At 46.4% G+C, this 23,364-nt stretch overlaps 1 protein-coding gene across 5 annotated transcripts in view; it reads right to left on the bottom strand.

The window, feature by feature from the left end:
* The window catches only part of celf1 (cugbp, Elav-like family member 1), a 215,901-nt gene that overhangs the window by 155,112 nt on the left and 37,425 nt on the right, over positions 1 to 23,364 (bottom strand). For 2 of the 5 annotated variants that reach the window (XM_087996846.1, XM_087996847.1), the window contains exons 3-6: positions 15,114 to 15,301; positions 13,120 to 13,202; positions 7,023 to 7,071; positions 6,480 to 6,614 (exon numbers count right to left, since the gene is read on the bottom strand). In XM_087996846.1, coding sequence (XP_087852972.1) covers positions 6,480 to 6,614; positions 7,023 to 7,071; positions 13,120 to 13,202; positions 15,114 to 15,291 — 445 coding nt within the window. In that variant the 5' untranslated portion in view covers positions 15,292 to 15,301. Of the gene's footprint in view, positions 1 to 6,479; positions 6,615 to 7,022; positions 7,072 to 13,119; positions 13,203 to 15,113; positions 15,302 to 20,364; positions 20,557 to 23,364 lie in introns of those variants that run through there. The other 3 variants (XM_087996844.1, XM_087996843.1, XM_087996845.1) reach the window with 3 other exon arrangements.

Here is a 23,364-nt window from a genome sequence, read left to right as displayed (position 1 = left end):
ACCTCAGGTGCCCTCTCAGCCTTCTCTGCTTGAAAGAAATGTGGCTGAAATGCTTCATCCTAGGCAACATCCTACAATCACATCCTTTCAATAGTGTGGTGACCAGAACTGCACCATGTTCTCCAGTTGTGATCTAACCAAAGTTCTGTACAGCTCCAACATAACCTCCTGTTCCTACAAACTATACCTCAAAAGGATAAAGGCAAGTGCTCCTGTATACCTTCTTAATTACCTTAATTCCTTGTCCTCCCACCTTCAAGGATCTGTGCACAAGCACCCCAAAATTCCTCTGAGCTTCCAAGTGTCCTGCCATTCATTGAGCGCTCCCTTGTCTTGTTCCGACTTCCAAAGCGAATCAGCTTACACTTATCAAGTTTAACTTCCATCCGCCATTAATTTGTCCATCTGACCAATCTGTGCATAGCTTCCTGCAACCTAAGACTTTCTTAAATACTACACATCTAGTAAATCTTCATGTCATCTGCAAGCTTACTTATTATTGTACTCCCTCACTGTAATAAGGGACACAGCATTAATCCTTGTGGTGCGTCACTGAACACCAGCCTCCAGTCAGGAAGAGAAAGTGAGGACTGCAGATGCTGGTGATCAGAGTCGAGAGTGTGGTGCTGGAAAAGCACAACAGGTCAGACAGTATCCGAGGAGCAGGGGAATCAATGTTTCAGGCATAAGCCCTTCATCAGGAAGGGCTTATGCCAGAAACGTTGATTCTCCCGCTCCTCAGATGCTGTCTGACCTGCTGTGCTTTTCCAGCACCACACTTGACACCAGCCTCCAGTCACACAAATAACCTTTTACTGTCTCCTGTCACTAAGCCAATTTTGGACCCAATATGCCAAGTTACCTAGAATCCCATGTGCTTTTACCTTCTTTATGAGTCTCACATGTGGGACTTTGTCAAGGCTTTGCTTTCACCAATCCACAAACTGCATCAACTGCACTCCCTCATCTACACGCCTGATCTCCACCTTGAAAAATTCAATCAAATCTGTTAGGTATGACAAAGCCACGCTGACAATCTCTGGTCAAACATTCTAAATGGAGTATAATTCTCTCTTTCAAAACTTACTCCAAAACATTCCTGACCACCAATGTCAGACTTATTGATCTGCATTTCTCTGGTCTATCTCTAACACCTTTTTTTTTTAAAAAGTGAAATCACTAACTGTCCTCCAGTCCTCTGGCACCTCCCCTGCAACCGGAAAGGAATCAAAAATTTGGGTCAAAGCTCCTGCAATTTCCTCCTTCACTTTGCTCAGCAGCTTGGGATACAACTCATCCAGACCCAGGGTACGTGTCCAGTTTTAAACCTTCCAAAAGCTCAAATATCTCATCACTCCTTATAACACTCTGCTCAAAAACTTTGGTCCCTCTTCCAGAGTTCTCCCTAGTGAAGACAGAAGTACTCACTTAACACCCAACCAATGTCCTCCAGCTCCTCGCACAGACTTTGCCCCCACCCCAGTCCCTAATGGGCCTTACTCTTCCTCTGGTTATCCTCTTCCTCCTGATATGCTGTGATTATCCTTAATTTTAGCCAGTGTTCTTTTCATACCCCTCTTTGCCCTCCTAATTGCTGATTTAAGATTTCCCCCACCCCCACATTTTCCAAACTCCATTAAGATTTCCACTGATTTGTTCCCCCTTTCCTTTTTACCATTCCTGAGACATCCAGGGTTCTCTGGGCTTGTTGCTCCTATATTTCAGCATAAGGGGAACTTGTTGGGCTTGTACTCTCCCCATTTCTTTTTTGAACAGCCCCCACTTTTAGGACAAAGAATATTAAAGCAGAGGAACAAGCCCTTCGGCCCTCCAAGCCTGCACCAATTCAATCCTGTATTAAACCTGTCACCTATTTTCCAAGGACCCATATCACTCTGCTCCCTGCCCATTCATGTATCTGTCTAGATACATCTTAAATGACTCCTCTACCACATCCGCTGACAACTTGTTCCAGACACCAACTACTCTCCACGTAAAGAACTTCCCACACATTTCTCCCTTAAACCTTTTTCCCCTCTCACCTTGAACTTGTGACCCCTAGTAATTGACTCCCCCACTCTGGGGAAAAAGCTTCTTTACCTCTCATGATTTTGTAGACCTCTATTAGGTCCCCCCTCAACCTCCATCTTTCTAAAGAAAATAACCCTAATCTGCTCAACCTCTCTTCTTAGCTAGCATCTTCCATGCCAGGCAACGTCCTGATGAACGTCCTCTGCATCTTCTCCAAAGCATGCACATCCTTCTGGTAATGTGGCCAAACCAACGTCCTATACAACTGTAACATACTCTATCCAATGAAAGAAAGCATGCTGTATGCCTTCTTAACCACTTTATCGACCTGCATTGCCAGCATCCAGATCTCTGTACATCAATACTCCCCAGGGCTTTTCCACTTACCATATAGTTCACTCTAGAACTGGATCTTCCAAAATGCAACACCTTTGTCCAGACTGAACTCCATCTGCCATTTCTCTGCCCAACTCCCCAATCTATCCATATTCTGCTGTATTCCCTGACAGTCCCCTTCACTATCTGCTACTCCACCAATCTTAGTGTCATCTGCAAACTTGCTAATCAGACCACCTATACCTTCCTCCAGATCATTTATGTATATCACAAATAACAGTGGTCCCAGCACAGATCCCTGTGGAACACCACTGGTCACAGTTCTCCATTCTGAGAAACTCCCTTCCACTACTACTCTCTGTCGCCTGTTGGCCAGCCAATTCTCTATCCATCTAGCTAGTACACCCTGGACCCCATGCAACATCAGCCTACCATGGGGAACCTTATCAAATGCCTTACTGAAGTCCATGTATTTGACATCTGCAGCCCTTCCCTCATCAATCAACTCTGTCACTTCCTCAAAGAATTCCACTAAGTTGGCAAGACATGACCTTCCCTGCACAAAACCATGCTGCCTATCACTGATAAACCCATTTTCTATCTCTCAGTATCTTCTCCAGCAGCTTCCCTACAATTGACGCCAGGCTCACCGGTCTATAATTACCTGGATTATCCTTGCTACTCTTCTTAAACATTGGACAATATCAGCAATTCTCCAGTCCTCCAGAACCTCACCCGTGTTCAAGGATGTTGCAAAGATATCTGCTAAGACTCCAGCTATTTCCTCTCTCACTTCCCTCAGTAACCTGGGAGAGATCCCATCCGGACCTGGAGACTTGTCCACCTTAATGCCTTTTAGAATACCCAACACTTCCTCCCTCCTTACGTCGACTTGACCTAGAGTAATCAAACATCCATCCCTAACCTCTATCTGTCATGTCCCTCCCTCAATGAATACCGCAAAGTACTCATTAAGAATCTCACCCATTTTCTCTGACTCCACGCATAACTTCCCTCTTTTGCGCTTGAGTGGGTCAACCCTTTCCCTAGTTACCTTCATGCGCCTTATCTACGAATAAAAGACTTGGGGATTTTCCTTAACCCTGTTTGCTAAAGATATCTCATGACCCCTTTTAGCCCTCTTAATTCCTTGTTTCAGAATGGTCCTACTTTCCTGATATTCTTCGAAAGCTTCATCTGTTTTCAGTCACCTAGACCTTATGAATGCTTTCTTTTTCCTCTTAGCTAGTCTCACAATTTCATCAGTCATCCATGGTTCCCTAATCTTGCCATTTCTGTCCCTCATTTTCACAGGAACATACCTTTTCTGAACTCTAATCATCCTCTCTTTAAAAGCCTCCCACATATTAAATGTGGATTTACCTTCAAACAGCTGCTCCCAATCCACATTCCCCAGCTCCTGCTCAATTTTGCTGTAGTTGGTCTTCCTCCAATTTAGCACTCTTCTTCAGGACCACTCTTGTCTTTGTCCATAAGTATCCTAAAACTTACAGAATTGTGATCATTGTTCCCAAAGTAAACTTCAGCCTCCTGGCCAGGCTCATTCCCTATTACCAGGTCCAGTATGGCCCCTTCCCAAGTTGAACTATTTATACAGTGCTCTAGAACACCCTCCCGGATGCTCCTTAAAATCTGCTCCATTTAAACCTCTAATACTAAGTGAACCCCAGTCAATGCTGGGAAAATTAAAATCTCCGATCATTACCACCCCGTTGCTCCTACATCTTTCCATAATCTGTTCACATATTTGTACCTCTATCTCACACTCGCCGTTGGGAGGCCTGAAGTACAGCCCCAACATTGTTACTGCACCCTTCCTATTTCTGAGCTCTGCCTATACTGCTCGAGTCCTCCATCGTGCCCCCCTTCAGCACAACTGTGATTTTCTCTCTGACCAATATTGCAATTTTACCTCCCTCTCTATCCGACCGGAAGCATCTATATCCTGGGATATTTAGTTACCAATCTTGCTCTTCCCTCAACCAAGTCTCAGTAATAGCACTAACATCATACTCCCAGGTATTAATCCAAGCCCGACTTTAACCTGCCTTACCTACTACACTTCTTGCATTAAAGCAAATGCACACACACCACCTGCCCCTTTGCATTCATCATCTGCTCCCTGCCTACTCTTCCCCATAGTCATGCTGACTTCATTATCTAGTTCCATACAGGATGCAATCACGATCACCTTACTGTCCTTAACCTCCTCATTTGGTTCCTATCCCCCTGCCACATTAGTTCAAACCCTTCCCAACAGAGTTAGCAAAAGCACCCCCAAAGACATTGGTTACAGTCATCCCAGGTGTAATACTCCCTCCTCCCCCAGAACCGGTCCCAATATCCCAAAACTCTGAATCCCTCCCACCTGCATTATCTCTCAAGCTACTCATTCCTCCTGCATATTCTTTCATTTCTACTCTGACTAGCACATGGCACTGATAGCAATCCTGAGATCATTACCTCCAAGGTCCTACTTTCTAACTTGGCTCCTAATTCCCTAAATTCTGCTCATAGGATCTCATCCTGTTTATTACCTATATTACTGGTGCTGTATGCACCACGACAACTGGCTGTTCACCCTCCCCCTTTAGATGTCCTGCAGCTGATCTGGGACATCCCTAACTCGAGCACCTGGGAGGCAACATACCATTTGGAGTCTCGTTTTCCACTTATCTACTCTCCTTACAATTGAATCCCCTATGACTACAGCTATTCCACTCTTTTTCCTACGTTTCTGTTCTGCAGAGCCAACCATGGTTCCATGAACCTGACCACAGCTGCCTTCCCCGGTGAGCCATCTCCCCCAACAGCATCCAAACCCGTATACCTGTTTTGGAAGGAAATGACTGTAGGGGACACCTGCACTGCCTTCATGCTCTTTCTCTGCCTTTTGGTCACACACTCCCTTTCTCCCTCAGCAATCCTAATCTGCAGTGTGACCAATTCACTAAACATGCTATCCACAGTCTCATCAGCATCGCCGATGTTCCAAAGTGAATCCATCCAGAGCTGTAATGCGGTCCAAGAAGAACTACAGCTGGACACACTTCCTGCATGTGAAGGTGTCAGGGACATCAGCTGTATCCCTGAACTCCCACATTGAGCAAGAGGAGCATAACACGGGTCTGGGATCTCTTGCCATTTTTACTCGTAAGCTTGAATTTGTCAAACTATAATATCAAATAATAGATGAATGAAGTTACTTTTTTTTTAAACCAATCACACTACTTACCAGCACACTATGAAAAAGAAAAGGAAAAACCTTTCATTATCAACACACCACAGAGTCGTCTTTTTTGGTTTCAGGAGGACGGCAGGTCAGAAATACTACATGTGTAATGTCTCCGATTTAACCACTGCCCAAATATATCGGTTCACTCACCTTCCCAGAGCACAATTAGACTAATCCTACTCAGATCCTCACCATGCTCCCGCTGCAAAATGGAGGCCGCTGATTCCACAAAGTAAGTATTTAAATGACAAATGTACCTTTCCAGCAGCCCCCTGGTCCTCACTCTCACCGTTACCGTCGCTGCAGCAAAATGGCTCTTCTGCTATAGATTTTCCCCCAAGTAGCAGTTCCCAGTTTACTTTGGCCAGATCCGACTTTTAATAACATTTGTCTTACCCCGATCCAAGAACTCTTTTTTTGCTTTTCTATAACAAACTTAAAACGTTGAGTCTTGTGCTCACTAAAACGCTCCTTAACTGTCTCACTCTCTCCCCACCACTCTTCCCACATCCTTACCCATCCACACACAAAGTACACCACCCCAGAGACAGCGTCTCTTGCATCTCTTGCTTTGTTTTTTAAAATTCTTTATCAGACCTCCACCTACATCAAGAGCAGGGAGGAGGGATGAGGCAGGAGGAATCCCATGAGCACACTGAATGCGGACTGTCACGGCACTGTCCCAAACAGTGTTTATCTTTCAACCACGAGAACAGATTACCCAGTCTTTAGCTCCAGATGATCTGGAAACTCCAAATTTCAATCGCAGCCATTAACCAGCTATTCTCCACCACAAACGCCCACCTTCTCCCTGTATCCCACAACCCCCAAGCCCTGAAACATTGGTTCCACTGACCTCGACTCAGTCCGTCTGGGCCTCGCAATATTCGACATTCTTCTATCTGTCCAAATGGTGAAAACATGACACGGACATCATTCTCATTGCACTTTTTGGAAATCATCCCCACAAATAGCTTTCTGTCCTCCACCGCTGCAATGAAACAAGGGAAGGAATTACTTCAGCAACAGATAGTTATGGATGTAGAAAGGCACATACACCAACTCTCCCAGTGCTACAAATTAGGAGTTTATTCCCTGGAATTATCAGTGTAAAAGAGCTGAGTTGACAGAGGGTTGAGAGAGAAGAACTGAGAGTATATCTGGAAAGAAATTATTTTCACTGGCCTGACACTAGGGGACACTGTCTAAAAATTAGACACAGACTTTCAGGAGTGAAATTCAGAAACATGGTCAATGGTAAGTATATGAGGTTTTGTGCCCACATTGGGAAAAGCTGATTGAATGGCTGAACAGGCTTGAGGGAGTCAGATTGCTGAGGGGTTCAGCTTTCTGACATGAGGACACTGATGGGTGCTTTCAGAGGAAGGGACTAACTCACCATTATTCTTCTCACTGTCAGCTGGTTTCATCTGTATAGGATGGTGCATCTGGAGAAAGAGAAGGAAAAGCAATGGATCAATCAATAACACTCAAGAGCAATCCTGCGCTGAAACAGCTCTCAGTATATCTGCACCCAGGGCTCAAGTTAAAAAATTCAAACTGACAATTCTGTGATGTACCGAGGGAGTGTCACACTGTCAGAGAGTTGTTGCTGAGGGAACACCACACTCTTGAAGGGTCAGTGCTGAAGGAGCATCGCATTGTGAGAGGGCCAGTACTGAAGGACCGTTGGACTATTAGATGGTCAGTAATGAGGGAGCCCCCATATTGCTAAATGGTCAGTAGGGAGAATGCCACACTGTAACCAGAGCACAGAAGAGTCAAGAGATGGGTGAACAAGGAGAACTAAGATCAAGGTTCATCCCAAAGGGGAAAAGACTTTAACAAAGTGACTGCAAGAGCAAATTAGAAGGACAACTACATTGATGGGAATAAATCAAAAGACAAAATAATAAATTCTGTTAGGGTTATCGAATGCTCTTTTGAAATCAGAAACAGCACAGAATAAGCACAGGATCAGAGGAGGAGAGCACAAGAGCCAACTGAATGTTCATTAGATCTTTCAAAGAGCAGGCTCATTAATGCTGCTTTCGACGGTCATTTCCTCATATCTCAACAATATCGTTCTGCAGGTTCGGTGTGAATCTGTGTCCATTACGCAATCAAGCAGTGCATGCCAAACTTTCATCTGAGGAGGCTTCTGCTACTTCCAATGATCCCGTTTAAATCTGTGCCCTCCCACAAACCTACAAATGTCTGAAATTATGTCCTTCCATTTACTCTGTCTAAAATCTCTGCTATTTTCAAAACCTACATCAAAACTCTTCAAATTTAAACAGATAATAGGAGATCACTCATCAAGTGTATCTGTGCCAGATGACTAAAAGTTAGTCAATCTCATCTTTCATTCTAGGTCTACCATAAGTGCCATACCTACAAAGGTTGATCTACTTGTTCACAGATGTGGATGTCTCTGGCCAAGCCAGCATTTATTGCCCAATACCAACTGCCCACAGTCTGGAATCATCGGCAGCAAAGACCAGGTAAGGATGTCAGATTTCGTTTCCAAAAGGCTTTTCATAAGTCACACAGGGCTTAATAACAATCAAATGCAGTTACATAGAATCCTTTCAGTGCAGAAAGGATCCATTCAGCCCATTAAGTCTGCACTGACCCACTGAAGAACATCCCACTTTATTCCCCATAATCCCATATTAACTGTGGCTAATCTACACAGCCTGCACACCCCTGAACACTACAGGGCAATCTAGCTTGGCCAATCCACCTAACTTGCACTATTTTAGACTGGTGGAGGAAACCAAAGCAGGCAGACATGGCAAGAACGTGCAAACTCCTCCCCAATATAGAGGAGACCACATCGGGTGCAGCGGATGCCTTTCCATTTCTATCTCGGGCGACCGAATCAACACGGACATTTACTGTAAACCGACCAACTCCCACAGCTACCTAGACTACACCTCCTCCCACCCTGCCCCCTGTAAAAACGCCATCCCATATTCCCAATTCCTTTGTCTCCGTCGCATTTGCTACCAGGAGGACCAGTTCTAAATCCGTACAACCCAGATAGCCTCCTTCTTCAAGGACCGCAATTTCCCCCCCCGACGTGGTCGACGATGCCCTCCACCGCATCTCTTCCACTTCCTGCTCCTCCGTCCTTGAGCCCCGCCCCTCCAACCACCACCAGGACAGAACCCCACTGGTCCTCACCTACCACCCCACCAACCTCCATGTACAGCGTATCATCCGCCGTCATTTCCGCCACCTCCAAACGGACCCCACCACCAGGGATATATTCCCCTCCCCTCCCCTCCCCTCCCCTATCAGCGTTCCGAAAAGACCACTCCCTCCGTGACTCCCTCGTCCGGTCCACACCCCCCCATCAATCCAACCTCCACTCCCGGCACCTTCCCCTGCAACCGCAAGAAATGCAAAACTTGTGCCCACACCTCCCCCCTTACTTCCCTCCAAGGCCCCAAGGGACACTTCCATATCCGCCACAAATTCACCTGCACCTCCACACACATCATCTATTGCATCTGCTGCACCCGATGTGGCCTCCTCTACATTGGGGAGACAGGCCGCCTACTTGTGGAACGTTTCAGAGAACACCTCTGGGACACCCGGACCAACCAACCCAACCATCCCGTGGCTCAACACTTCAACTCCCCCTCCCACTCCACCAAGGATATGCAGGTCCTTGGACTCCTCCACCGCCAGACCATGGCAACACGATGGTTGGAGGAAGAGCGCCTCATCTTCCGCCTAGGAACCCTCCAACCACAATGGATGAACTCAGATTTCTCCAGTTTCCTCATTTCCCCTGCCCCCACCTTGTCTCAGTCAAATCCCTCGAACTCAGCACCGCCTTCCTAACCTGCAATCTTCTTCCTGACCTCTCCGCCCCCACCCCACTCCGGGCTATCACCCTCACCTTGACCTCCCTCCACCTATCGCATTCCCAACGCCCCTCCCCCAAGTCCCTCCTCCCTACCTTTTATCTTAGCCTGCTGGACACACTTTCCTCATTCCTGAAGGGCTTATGCCAGAAACGTCGATCCTCCTGTTCCTTGGATGCTGCCTGACCTGCTGCGCTTTTCCAGCAACACATTTTCAGCTCTGATCTCCAGCATCTGCAGGCCTCACTTTCTCCTTCCTCAAATTCAATCAAGTTTAGTCAGATTTGAATTTCTGTTGTTATCAAACCCATGCAAACAGTTCCTCGAATGAACTTACCCTTTCCCAGACTACCCTCCTGCTCTTTATATGTGGATAAAATGCCTTAGGATTTTCCTTAATCCTATTTGCCAAAGACATTTCATCATCCCTTTAAGCCCTACTAATTTCTTGTTTGCGTTTTCTGCCATCTTTTTATTATGTTTGTTTTCAGCTTCCTAAACCTTACGTATGCCTCCTTTTTGACTAAGTTCTCAATTTCTCTGAAGAAGGGCTTATGCCCGAAACGTCGATTCTCCTGCTCCTCGGATGCTGCCTGGCCTGCTGTGTTTTTCCAGCACATTTTTCAACAATTTCTCTGGTCATCCAAGGTTCCCGAATCTTGCCGTCCTTATCTTAATACTTTGCTTCTTTGGCTAATCATCTTCAACTTGTGCTCTCTATTCTTCCATTATTGGGAAGATTTTCTAACATTTATACTGTCCAGACCCTTCATAATTTTGAACAGCTCAATCAAATGTCCCCTCAGTCTTTTCTTAGCCAAGGAAAACAGTCTCAACTTCTCAAATCTGTCCTAACAACTAAAGTTCTTCATTCCCGATACCATTTTCATCGAGTCAGAGAGATATATACAGCCCGGAAACAGACCCATCGGTCTAACTCATCCATGCTGACCAGATATCCTAACCTAATCTAATCCCATCTGCCAGCAGTTGGCCCATATCCCTCCAAATCCTTCCTATTCATATACCCATCCAGAGGCCTTTTAAATGCTACAATTGTACCAGCCTCCACTATTTCCTCTGGTAGCTCATTCCATACACACACCACCTTCTGTGTGAAGAAGTTGCCCCTTTGTTCCCTTTTATATCTTTCCCCTCTCACCTTAAACCTATGCCCTCTAGTTCTGGACTCCCCCACCCCAGGGAAAAGACTTTGTCCACTTATCCTATCGCTGCCTCTCATGATTGATAAACCTCTATAAGGTCACCCCTCAGCCTCCAGTGCTCCAGGGAAAACAGCCCCAGGACATTCAGCCTCTCCCTTTGGCTCAGATCCTCCAACCCTGGCAACACCCTTGCAAATCTTTTCTGAATCCTTTCAAGTTTCACAATATCTTTCCGACAGGAAGGAGACCAGAATTGCATGCAATATTCCAACAGTGGCCTAACCAATGTCCTGTACAGCTGCAACATGACCTCCCGTCTCCTATACTCAATCCCTGACCAATAAAGGAAAGCATACCAAACGCCTCCTTCACTATCCTATCTACCTGCGACTCCACCTTCAAGGAACTATGTACCTGCACTTCAAGGTCTCTTTGTTCAGCAACACTCCCTCGGACCTTCCCATGGAGTGTATAAGTCCTGCTCTGATTTGCTTTGCCAAATTGCAGCACCTCGCACTTATCTAAATTAAACTCCATCTGCCACTCCTCAGCCCATTGGCCCATCTGGTCAAGATCCCATTGTAATCTGAGGTAACCTACTTCACTGTCCGCTACACCTCCAACTTTGGTGTCATCTGCAAACTTACTAACTATACCTCCTATGTTCACATCCAAATCATTTATATAAACGATGAAAAGTAGTGGTCCCAGCACAGATCCTTGTGGCACTCCACTGGTCACAGGCCTCTAGTCTGAAAAGCAACCCTCTACCACCACCCGCTGTCCTCTATCTTCGAGCCAGTTCTGTATCCAAATGGCCAGTTCTCCCTGTATTCCGTGAGATTTAACCTTACTAAGCAGTCTCGTATGAGGAACCTTGTCGAACACCTTACTCAAGTCCATATAGATCATGTCTACTGCTCTGTCCTCTTTGTTACTTCTTCAAAAAATTGCACCGTCTTCAACACCTCCACTTCTCCATGAAATTGTGTTCCCAGCATTGCACCTAATCATCCAACAGGTCTACACATGTTAACATAACCTCCTTGCTTTTGTAGTATGTGTCACTAATGATATAACCCAGGATGCTGGACATCTTATTAACCATACTTCCACCTGTCCTTCCAGTTTCTACTGCCTCTCCACCTCTTTTAAATTGTACTGTTCGTTACAAGTTGTTTCTCTGCATTACTCCCAACAAAACAAATCAATTCACATTGCTCTAACTTAAATTTCATCACTATCTTCTTATTCCATCAACTTGTTCTTACTTTTAACACTGTCCACCTCTCAGTTCACAAAACATGGAAGTTTCTTCTAATTTGCAAATTCTGAAAGTCCACCAAGTCCAGGCAATTTAGCATGGCCAATTCACCTGACCTAAGGTAGCAAAATGGAGTTGAGGGTTTTCAGATCAGCCATGATCTCAAAGGAAGAGCAAAGAAAATTTACAGCCCCGGAACAGGCCCTTCAGTCCTCCAAGCCTGTACAGATCCAAATCCACTGTCTAAACCTATCGCCCAATTCCTAAGGATCTGTGTCCTTCTGCTCCCCACCAACTCATGCATCTACCCAGACGCACCTTAAATGAATCTACTGTGCCTGTCTCTGCTGCCAGCACACTCCAGGCACCTACCGTCCTCTGTGTAAAGTACTTTCTGTGTGCATTCCCCTTAAACATTTCTCCTCTCACCTTGAACACCCTGGGAAAAAGCTTATCTCTATCCACCCTATCTATACCCTTCATGATTTTGTAGACCTCAATCAGGTCACTCCCTCAATCTCCTTTTTTCTAATTAAAACAATCCTAACCAACTCAACCTCTCTTCATAGCTAACACCTTCCTTACCGGGCAATATCCTCGTAAACCTTCTCTGCACCCTCTCCAGGGCGTCCACATCCTTTTGGTAATGTGGCGACCAGAACTGTACGCAGTTTTCTAAATGCAGCCGAACCAATGTCTTGTACACTTTTAACATGACCTGCCAGCTCTTATACTCAATACCCCGTCCGATGAAGGCAAGCATACCATATGCCTTTTTGACCACTATCCACCTGTGCAGCCACCTTCAGGGTACAATGGACCTGCACTCCCAGATCTCTCTGCTTATCAATTTTTCCCAAGGCTCTTCTGTTTAAAGTATAATTCACTCTAGAATTAGACCTCCCAAAATGCATCACCTCACATTTGCTTGGATTGAACTCCATCTGCCACTTCTCCGCCCAACTCTCCAGTCTATGTTCTCCTGTATTCCTTGACCCTATGCTTTCTGCTACTCCATCAATCTCATTGGCTAGCAGAGCAGACTTAAGAGGCCTTATATGAAGACAAAGTTCCATGTTTAACGACAGGCACAGTACTCTGTTAATTTGGTTCTGAAGACACAACTCTCACAAAGTCGACGCCAGTACCTGACCTCTTAAATACCACAGCGAGCATGCGCATACTCACCCCAGGCAGAATCTTCATATTGTGAAGAGCATTTTGTGCTTCCAGTGCTGCCTTACGTGTATAAAATGTTACAAAGCAACAGCCTAAAAAAGAAAGGCAAAGAGTAAACAGTAAGAATGCTTCCCTTCCCTTATGACCCTTCTCACCTGCTCTGGCATTAATCAATTATTGACCGCTCCAGGTGTTGTGAACATGCCAAGGTGCAGAAAAGCAGCAGTGCCCTATTTGCCACTTCATTCTGCCTTTTACTGACACAAACCTGTGTAACAGCCTCTCAGATTGGGTGTTAACTCCACTTCTCACACACCATGAAAGCTGCAGCTGTTATGCAACTGTTCAGCAACTGCAGCTTCCCCACCAAATGCACTAGCAACATCCCTTATAAGGGATCCAGAGCACACAGCTATTTGAGCCATCTGTAGTCAGCACACTCAATACAACTCAGCTCTTCTCCAGTCCTCCTTCCCTGATCTGAAATGTATTACCGTTTTTGGCAACTACGTAACAAACAGTGTTGATTAAGGGGAACCAGCAGATATAAGTGCATTTGAATTTCCAACCAAAAAGATTCATACCCACCTGGTTCTCACCTTCCAACCCACCAACCTCCAGATACAACATATCATCCTCCGCCATTTCTGTCACCTACAAACAGATCCCACCACCAGTAATATATTTCCCTCCCTACCACTATCTGCGCTCCGCAGAGACTATTCCCCCCGCAACTCCCTTGTTAGGTCCACGGCCCCCACCAACCCACCCTCCACTCCCGGCACCTTCCCTTGCCACTGCAAGAATTGCAAAACCTGTGCCCACACCTCCAACTAAGACCCCAAAGCATCCTTCTACATCTGGCAGAGATTTACCTGTACTGCCACCCACGTGATCTACTGTATCCGTTGCTCTCGGTGTGGTCTTCTTTACATTGGGCAGGTAGGATGCCAACTTGTAGAATGTTTCGGAGAACATCTCTGGGACACATGCATTAAACAACCCCACCACCCTGTGGCCAAACACTTTAACTCCCCCTCCTACTCCGCCAAGGACATGCAAGTCCTGGGTCTCCTGCACTGCCAAACTCTAACCATCCAACGCCTGGAGGAGGAACACCTCATCTTCTGCCTTGGAACACTTCGACCACATGGGATCACAATGTAGTTTTCCCAATTTCTTCATTTCCCCCCATCCCAGATCCAACCTTCCAACTTGGCATCGCCCTCTTGAACTGTCCTACCTGTCCATCTTCCGTCCCACCTATCAACTCCAACCTCCCCTCTGACATATTACCATCACACTCCACATCCATCTATCTATCACACTCCCAACTACCTTCCCCCCCCAACTCCCCACCACCCCCACCCCTTCCCCACAGCCCCGCACCCCCTCCCATTTAACTGCCAGCCTCCTTGGGCCACCCCCTCATTCCTGATGAAGAGCTTATGCCCGAAACATCGACTCTCCTGCTCCTCGGACGCTGCCTGACCTGCTGTGCTTTTTCAGCATCACATTTTTCAAGTCTGATCTCCAGCATCTGCAGTCCTCACTTTCTCCTTTTTACGGAGGGGGTCAAGGCCATTAGATCATATCTGATCTTACTGAGGTGGAGTAGGCTGAAGGGTAAATGGTCCACTCCTACTCCTATTTTTATTGAGTGGATGGCAAGATTGAGAATTAGGATTGTATTTTTAAAAATGCTGCAGGCATCAGTACCCAGAACTAAAAGGATCTTAGAATTACACAAGTTGAGGGGGCCCCAGAAGTAAGCACAGCATAAGAGTTTTGGGTTCCTAACAGCCCAGCCTCTGCGTGTGGATATACCAACCACAAGGCAGTATTGCAACTTGCCCCTGACGAGGAAGAATGCAATAATTGAAGCCGCACAAAATACACAAATTGTGTGGAGTTCAACCTTGTATTTATTGAACAGCCTCCCAGAAACCTGGTGTTTGCAGGCATATACTAAAGACAAAATGCAACAAATTTAGCAAGCTCACCTTTACTCTGAGGGGGATTCTGACTCCTGTCTCGAAGCACATTGATTTCATATACAGCGCCATGCTGCTCAAAGAGCTCCTTTAGTTCCTTCTCTGACCAAGACCGTGGAATCTGACCAACAAACATCTTGATGGAGTCGATATCGGGCTGGTCGGGGTGATCCAGAGACCCATTCATCTTCTTCGATCTAGGCAAAGGAGAAGTAGCATCATTATTAAAAAATCACAGACCAACAGATGTGCGGGAAGCATTAGGTTGTGCTGGGTTACAGAGAGTGGTGAAGCGATGTGGCAGCAAGACAGCACACCCTTTCAGCAGCCTCTCTGGTAGAAGCTAATGATCACTCAATTAAATGCTCCCTGGCTGAAGCCTTGAGCCCACCTTTCACCAATCTAAAACTCTGTGCAGTTTGAGGTCATGACACTCATATCAAATCCCTTCCAATATGCCTCCTGTCAAGACAGAGCTTTTGAGCAATCCTGCCTCCTGATTATAAAATCAGATGACAGAAGACACACTGCACTCCATCAAGTGTGTGCCATGAAAAACATGATACAATCTACACTAGTTCCACTCTTCCACACTAGGCCCAGAGCTCATCCAAGTTCTTTTTAAAAGATTATGAGGTTTCCTGCTTCAACTACCGTCTCAGATTCTTACCATCCTTTGGGTGAAAACGCTTTTCCTCAAATCTAATCAAAACATCTTGTCTTTCAATTTAAAATTATGCCCGTCAAGCCTGTCCACGAAAGCACAAGTCAGGAGCATGATGGAACACTCCCCAGCTGCCTGGATGATTGTAGCTCCAACAACACTCAAGAAGCCTGACACTATCCAGGGCCAAACAGCTGACTGATTGATGGTGAGGGGAGTGGAGGCTATGTCAATGTGCAGTCGCAGAAATACGTACCAGCTATAAGAATGACTGCAGAAATTCATCAAGGCTCTTTAGACCGCACCTTCCAAACCCACGACAATACTCCAAGAAGGACTAGGACAACAGATCCACTACATGCAAGTTTCCCTCCAAGCCACTCGCTATCCTGACTTGGAAATATATCCACCTTCTATCAGCAAGTGGTGGTTCTCCCAAGTATCTGCTGCCTTTTTCCTTCTAGATGTAAGTGACTGTGGGTTTGGCAGATGCTAAGGATATTTGGTGAACTTCTACAGTGCATCTTGCAGATAATACGCAGTGCTTCCTCTGAGTGCCAACGGTGGAGGGACAATGTTTGTGGATCAAGGCGGCTGCTTTGTCCCTGATGGTATCAAGCTTCTTGAAAGTTTTTGGAGCTGCACTCCTCCGGGAATGGGGAGCATTCCATCACACTCCTGACTTGTGCGTGGAGATGTAGGCAGGCTTGGGGAGTCAGGAAGTGAGTCGCTGCAGTGTTACTAGCCTCTGACCTGCTCTTTGTCTTTACATTGTAATCTAATTCAGTTTATGGTCAAAGGTAACCTGCTAGATGTTGGTAGTGGGAAATTCAGTGATGGTAACATCATTAAATGTCATGGGGTGGTGGTTATATTGTCTCTTATTGGTGATGACCATTGCCTGGCATTTGTATCCGTGAATGTTATTTGCTACTTTCCAAACCCAAGCCAAGATATTGCCCAGATCATGTTGCATTTGAACATGGACCGGTTCAGTATCTGGCGAGTCACAAATGGTGCAATCACCAGCATAAACATCCACACTCTGACCTTATGATGGAGGGAAGTGATGAAGCAGCTGAAGATGGTTGGGCGTGGACACTACCCTGAGGAAATCCTGCAAATACAACCAAACTTCAACAATCACAGAATCTTCCTGTGCCAGCTGTGATCCCAAACAGCAAAGACCTTTCCCGAGACCTATTGATTATAGTTTTGCTAGGGCTCCTTGATGTCAAGGGCAGTTTTCTCACACCTCACCTCGAGAATTCAGTTTCTTTGTCCATGCTTGAATCAAGGCTGTAATAAGTTCAGGAGCTGAGCAGGACACAGACAGGAGTGGGGAGAGAAATATATCTCTGGTGGTGGGGTCTGATTGCAGGTAGCAGAAACAGCGGAGGATAAGCTATATCTGGAGATAAGTGGGGTGAAAGTGGGGGGGGGGGCATCCTTGTTGCAGTTGGAGGGCTGGGGTTCAAGGGCAGAAGTGCAAGTAGTGGAAGACATGTGCTGGAGGGGATTGTTGATCATGTGGGAAGGGAGATTGCAGTCTTGAAATAGGAGGCCACCTGGGATGTCCTGGAGTGGAATTCCTCCTCCTGGGAGTAGATACAGCAGAGGAGAAGGAATTGGGAGTAAAGGATCATGTTGGGAGGTGGTTCAGTCCAGGTAGCTGTGGGACTGAAATTCCTGTCCGTGTTGAGTGGGTTGGAGAGTGGAGGCAGAGAAGTCCAGAAAGGGGAGGGAGGTGTCCGAGATGGCCCAGGTGAACTTAAGGTCAGGGTGTCAGGTGTAAGTGAAGTTGATGAACTGTTTAAGTTCCTCATGGGAGCACGAAATGGCGCCAATACAGTATTCAATGTAGCAGAGGAAAAGGTGAGGTAATGTAACTGTGGAAGATGGACTGTTCCACATTTCTTACCAAGAGGCAGGCATACCTGGGACCCATGCGGGTGCCCATGGCTACCCTTTTGGTCTGAGGGAAGTAGGAGGATTCAGAAGAGAAGTTGTTGAGGGTGAGGACCAGTTCTGCCAATTGAGTCAGTATCGGTGGAGGGATATTGGTTGGGTCAGGGGAGAGGAAGAAACAGAGGGCTTGGAGGCCTTCATCAGTGCAGATGAATGCATACATGGACTGGATGTCCATGGTGAAGATGAGGCGTTGGAGGCTGGGGAAAAGAAAGTCTTGGAGGAGGTGGAGGGCATGGGCCATGTCCCGAACATATCTGGGGACCAAGGGGGACAGGGCAATGTCGAGCTATGAGGACATATGTTCAGTGGGGCAGGACCAGGTGGAGACAAGTCATCAACCGGGGTAGTCAGGTTTGTGGAGTTTGGGGAAGAGGCAGAACCGGGCAGTGTGAGGTTCAGGGACTATGAGGTTGGAGGCTGTGGATGGGAGAGTTCCTGAGGTGATATGGTTGTGGCTGGTCTGGGATATGATGGTTTGGTGATGGGAGGTGAGGTCGTGGTCGAAGGGGCGGTAGGAGGTGGTGCCTGGCTTCAGCAGTGTGGAGGTCGGTGAGCCCATGACCTCCACAATCATGAAATGCTTCGACAGCCTGGTCATGGCCCACGTCAACTCTGGTCTCCCAGTCTAACTCGAACCTTTACAATTTACCGAGCGATGTAACATGTCCACATTTCCCTTCCCCTGCACTCATCCCTGGAATATGTGGACAACAAGGACACCCACATCAGACTCCTGCTCATCAACTCCAACTCCACCTTCAATACCATTATCCCGTTCAGACTGATTACAAAACTACGACACCTAACTCTCGGCTCTGCCCACTGCAACTGGATCTTCAGCATTCTGACCCATGGACCGCAATCAGTGAAGATAGACAACAGCACCTCCTCCATAATAACACTCAACACTGGAGCCCCCCAAGGATGTGTTCTCAGACCCCTATTGTACTCCCTGTACACCCACGACTGTGTTGCTAAAGTCAAAAGGAACGCCATCTACAAGTTTGATAACACCACCATGGTAGGACAACGATGAGTCACAATACAGGAAGGAGATAGAGGGATTGCTGACAAGGTGCAATGAGAACACCCTCTCTTTCAATGCCGGCAAAAGTAAAGAACTGACTTTAGACAGAAGGGAAGAGAACAGACCCTCCCTATCCCCCTCCCGCACATCAACAGAGCTGAGGTTTGACAGGGTGGAGAGCATCAAGTTCCTAGGAGCGACGACAACTGACAACCTATCCTGGATTCCCACACAGATGTGACAGTCAAAGAGGCATACCATGCCTCTTCTTCCTTCAGCAGCTCACAAAATATGGCATGTCTATAAGACCCTCACCAACCTTTACAGATGCACCATTGAAAGCACACTGTGTGGGCGCATAACGGCCTGGTACAGCTGCCCAGGACACGTAAGAAACTACAGAGGTTGTGTGCACATCCAAGACCATCACTGAAACCAAGCTTCTATCCATGGACTCCCCTTACATGGCCCGTTGCTGCAGAAAGATTGTCAACATCAAAGGCCCATTGCACCCCGGCAATGCTCTTGTCCAACCTCTTCCATCAGGCAGAAGATACAGAAGCTTGAACACACATGTCAGCAGGTTCAGGAACAGCTTCTTCCCTGCTGTTGTTAGACGGATGAGTGGACTCCCTAATTTCAAAGTCAAGATTAGTGTGGTGCTGGAAAAGCACAGCAGGTCAGGCAGCATCCGAGAAGCAGGGAAAAGAAAAATCGACGTTTCAGGCAAAAGACTGATTCCTGGAATGGCGGACTAAAGTACAAAGAGAGACTGAATTGGTTAGGTCTATATTCACTGGAATTTTGAAGAATGATGGGAGAGAATCTCATTGAAACCAATAAAGATCTAAAAGGACTAGACAAGGTGAGTGAAGGAAGGATATTACTCAATACTGAGGAGTGAAGAAACAAGGATTTGATTAAGGAAGTTTAAGGAAACATGGTAGGCCTTCGAGGACTGAGAGGAGGAGAAAACTCTTCATCCAGAGAGCAATGAGCCTATGGAATTCTCTCCCAGTTGAGGTCAAAGCATCGAACAGGACATAATGGCAAGAATGCAGCTCAGGGTGGGGCCAGGCAGCGTGTGATGAAGACAGGGCTGGGCAGAGCGCGGCCTCGAGGGTGGGACCGGGCAGAAATGTAAGTTTGTGCGTGGAGCCAGGAGGAGCGCAAGCTTGAGCGCAGACCAGGCAGAGCACAAACTCATGCGCAGGTTGGGTGGAATGCAAGCTCGTGCGGGAGCGCTGGGCAGAATGTGAGCTCAAGGAGATGGGATTCGATTGAAAGTACAAGTGAGGACTGCCTCAACAGCAAGCAAAAAGGTGCAATGATCATGCAGAGAGGGTGTGAGGGCAGTACAGAGAGTAAGTGATGGGACAAAGTGAGTGAGAGCTGCACAGAAAGCATGAGAGAGAACCAGACGGATATTGAGCAAGAGAATACTGGGACCGTACAGAGAACAAGCAATCAAGTTTGAGTGTCCGAGGATGGGAGACAGAATGATCAAATGCTGGCGAAGCATGTGCATGATAGAAGCTGATCATAAAGCCCGAACAGTATGAGCCACACAATGCACAGACATTGGGCTTTGTACTCACACAGAATTGGAACTCAGGGTGCAGTGGTCCACCATCATCTCCGGTAAGAAGTCCAGTTTGAAGGAAGACATTATCAAAGGCAAGGCTGAGTGTGTGGCGACAGGTTTCACCCTTGATAAGGCCCACAAGTTTTCCAAACAATGGAAATAATTCTTCTTTAAAAAGAAAATCTCTGCAGATAGATGGAGACAGGTGCAGCAGGCTCGGGCACAGCTCTCAGTCAAGAGTCTGTGTGTGCTTTCTTGAGATCTCAGACACGATGTGGGGGGGGGGGGGGTGCGGCTGGAGAACAGGGGAGGGGTGGGGAGGGGAAAAGTTGAGTATTGTAGGACCCGTGAGACACGTAAAGGACAGCTCAGACTGAACAAACACACTGCAGCAGGATGGAGCAGCAACTGGGTGAAGCGGGAGGCAAAGTAGCACATACAGTCTCACCCTGGCACACAATAGAAACGCTGAGCCATCAGGGGCTTTGTAGAATGTACAACCATAGCAGTACAAAGTGCAGTGTCAGGCAGATCCAATGTCAGATTGATCACGATATGGTCGCTTGATGTTTGGAAATAAAAGCTGGCTGGTCATTTTAATTCATTGTTAATGTCAGTCAGCCTGACATCAGCACAGTGCTAAGTTGTTTTCTGTCACGCTGGATATCGGTTGAGGGTAATCAGGCCTTGAATAAGGCTGGCAGGTATGTTGATAATTGGCTCCCAGCACCAGCCAGATGCCTGCAAACAAAATGGTCCTCCCACAGACAGGATGGTGGGGGCAGGGGGTGTGTGGTCCCCAGTGACACCTTCTGCAACATGATGGGAGAAGAGGAATGATCGAGTCATATCGAGCTGTAGTTTGAGCTAAGCTGGAGTGCTAGGGTACAAACCAGCAATCAATGAGGTGCACACACAGTCACCAGAAGGGGAATGATTCAGCAGGCCATGTAAACCTAAATCAATGTCACGCTGAGACCCATGTAAACCTAAATCAATGTCACGCTGAGACATTGTTAAACTACCAAAGACAAGATGTTGTTCTGAAGCCTTGGTTGATATCCCAGCTCTATGTATCAAACTCCAGAGCAAGCATACCTTTTTCTCTTCATTCAAGTCATTTCCATAAACTTAAAGAGTTGCAGTCCTCATACCGACCTCTGCGGCACACCACTGTTACTTAGCAAAAGTAATATTTATTTCCCTGTGAGCTAGCCAACCTTCTATCCATGCCGATGTTAAACCCTACACCAGGAGCTGTGTTCCTGCGACCATCTTACAAGCAGAAATTGAAAGATCAGAAACAGTGCTGGCCTGAGGCAGTTTCTGTGGGACTGCTTGGAATCAGTGGATTGGTGGTAGGCAACCTAAATGAAGAAGGGCTTATGCCCGAAACATCGATCCTCCTGTTCCTTGGATGCTGCCTGACCTGCTGCGCTTTTCCAGCAACACATTTTCAACCTAAATGACTATACCACTACTGTTACAGATTTCATTAGCAAGAAGTCAAGGGGAATACATTCCATAATTAGTCTGTGCCAATTTGAAAGTCCAGGGGGGCCCTCCGCCACCCAGTTCATCAAAATATTTTTCCTTGCACAGAAAGAAAGAATAGAAAATAGTCTCTTCCCGTACGTGTCCAGGGAGGGAAAGTTCAAAAAGCCCAAGAGGAGAGATACGGGGTCCACTTTTATTTCCGTTCCTAAAATTTCTGTCAGGGTGCTTGCTACTTTAGTCCAATATCTACGGATCTTATGACAGGTCCATAAGCAATGTACAAGAGTGCCCACCTCTATTTTGCATTTAGGACACATTGGAGATGCTCCTGCCTTAAATTTTGCCAATCGAACCGGTGCTATATGGGCCCTATGAAGTATCTTCAGCTGGATAGCCTGGGTTCTGTTACAAATAGTAATTCTTCTAGCATTTTCCCAGATATCATTCCACGTTTCTGTGGAGATTTCTAGTCCCAGATCCTGATCCCATGTTTTAAGCAGATTATCCATATCTCCCGATACTTCATCATGTAGCAAATGATAAATATTACTGACGGAAGATACCCCCACTGGTCGTAGGACACTACATTCTCTATCGGATTTATAAAGACTATCTAATAACGTAGTCTTCTTCTGTATAAAATCTCGAATTTGGAAGTATCGAAAGAGGTCTCCATTGGGTAATCCGAATTTCTGACGCAGCTGTCCGAAAGACATCAGGACCCCATCCTTAAATAAGTCCCCGAGACATGAGATACCCCTGGATCTCCAGAGTTTAAAAGTGGCATCTGTTAACCCCGGTTGGAATCCCCATGCTCCCACTATCGGTGCATAGGGGGATGTTTTATGTGAATTACCCTCATTTTGCCGCATTATATTCCAAGCCTTGATTGTATTCAGTATTATAGGGTTTTTACAGTGATCTGTAATGATTTTCCTCTTGTCTGAGAATAAAAGGTTAATAAGTGGGTATTTTACTTGAGAAGCCTCGATGTCCAACCAGATTGATTGTGGATCAGACAAGACCCAATCAGCTATATAACTTAATAGGGAACTTAATTGATATTTCCTAAAATCTGGGAAGTCCAATCCACCCCTTGCCTGTGGAAGCTGTAGCTTCTTCAGCTTAATAAGGGGCCGCCTATGGTTCCAAATAAAGGAACTCAGCCAGCCGTATAATTTACATAAAGCTGTCCTCGGCAGCATCACCGGAAGCATTCTCATAGGATATAGGAGACGGGGCAGGATATTCATTTTGATTAATGCTATTCTACCCAACCAGGAAATTGGCAGGTCTCCCCATCGCTGGAGGTCCTGCCTTATCCTTTCCAATAAATACACAAAATTAGCCTTATACAACTGACCAAATACTGGGGTAATAAAAATGCCTAAATATAAGAAACCCTCCAGGGACCAGCGAAAGGGAAAAAGGGAACCGTCCGCTAAGCGGGGTATCACAGCAAGGCCACCCATTGGCATAGCCTCCGATTTTGAAAAGTTAATTTTATAGCCTGAGA

This window comes from Chiloscyllium plagiosum, unplaced genomic scaffold, assembly GCF_037043375.1.
Source record: "Chiloscyllium plagiosum isolate Xiang-an unplaced genomic scaffold, Cpla_swu_hap1 HiC_scaffold_18, whole genome shotgun sequence".
Taxonomy (NCBI): Eukaryota; Metazoa; Chordata; class Chondrichthyes; order Orectolobiformes; family Hemiscylliidae; genus Chiloscyllium; species Chiloscyllium plagiosum.
This window is presented reverse-complemented; position numbering and strand designations above follow the sequence as displayed.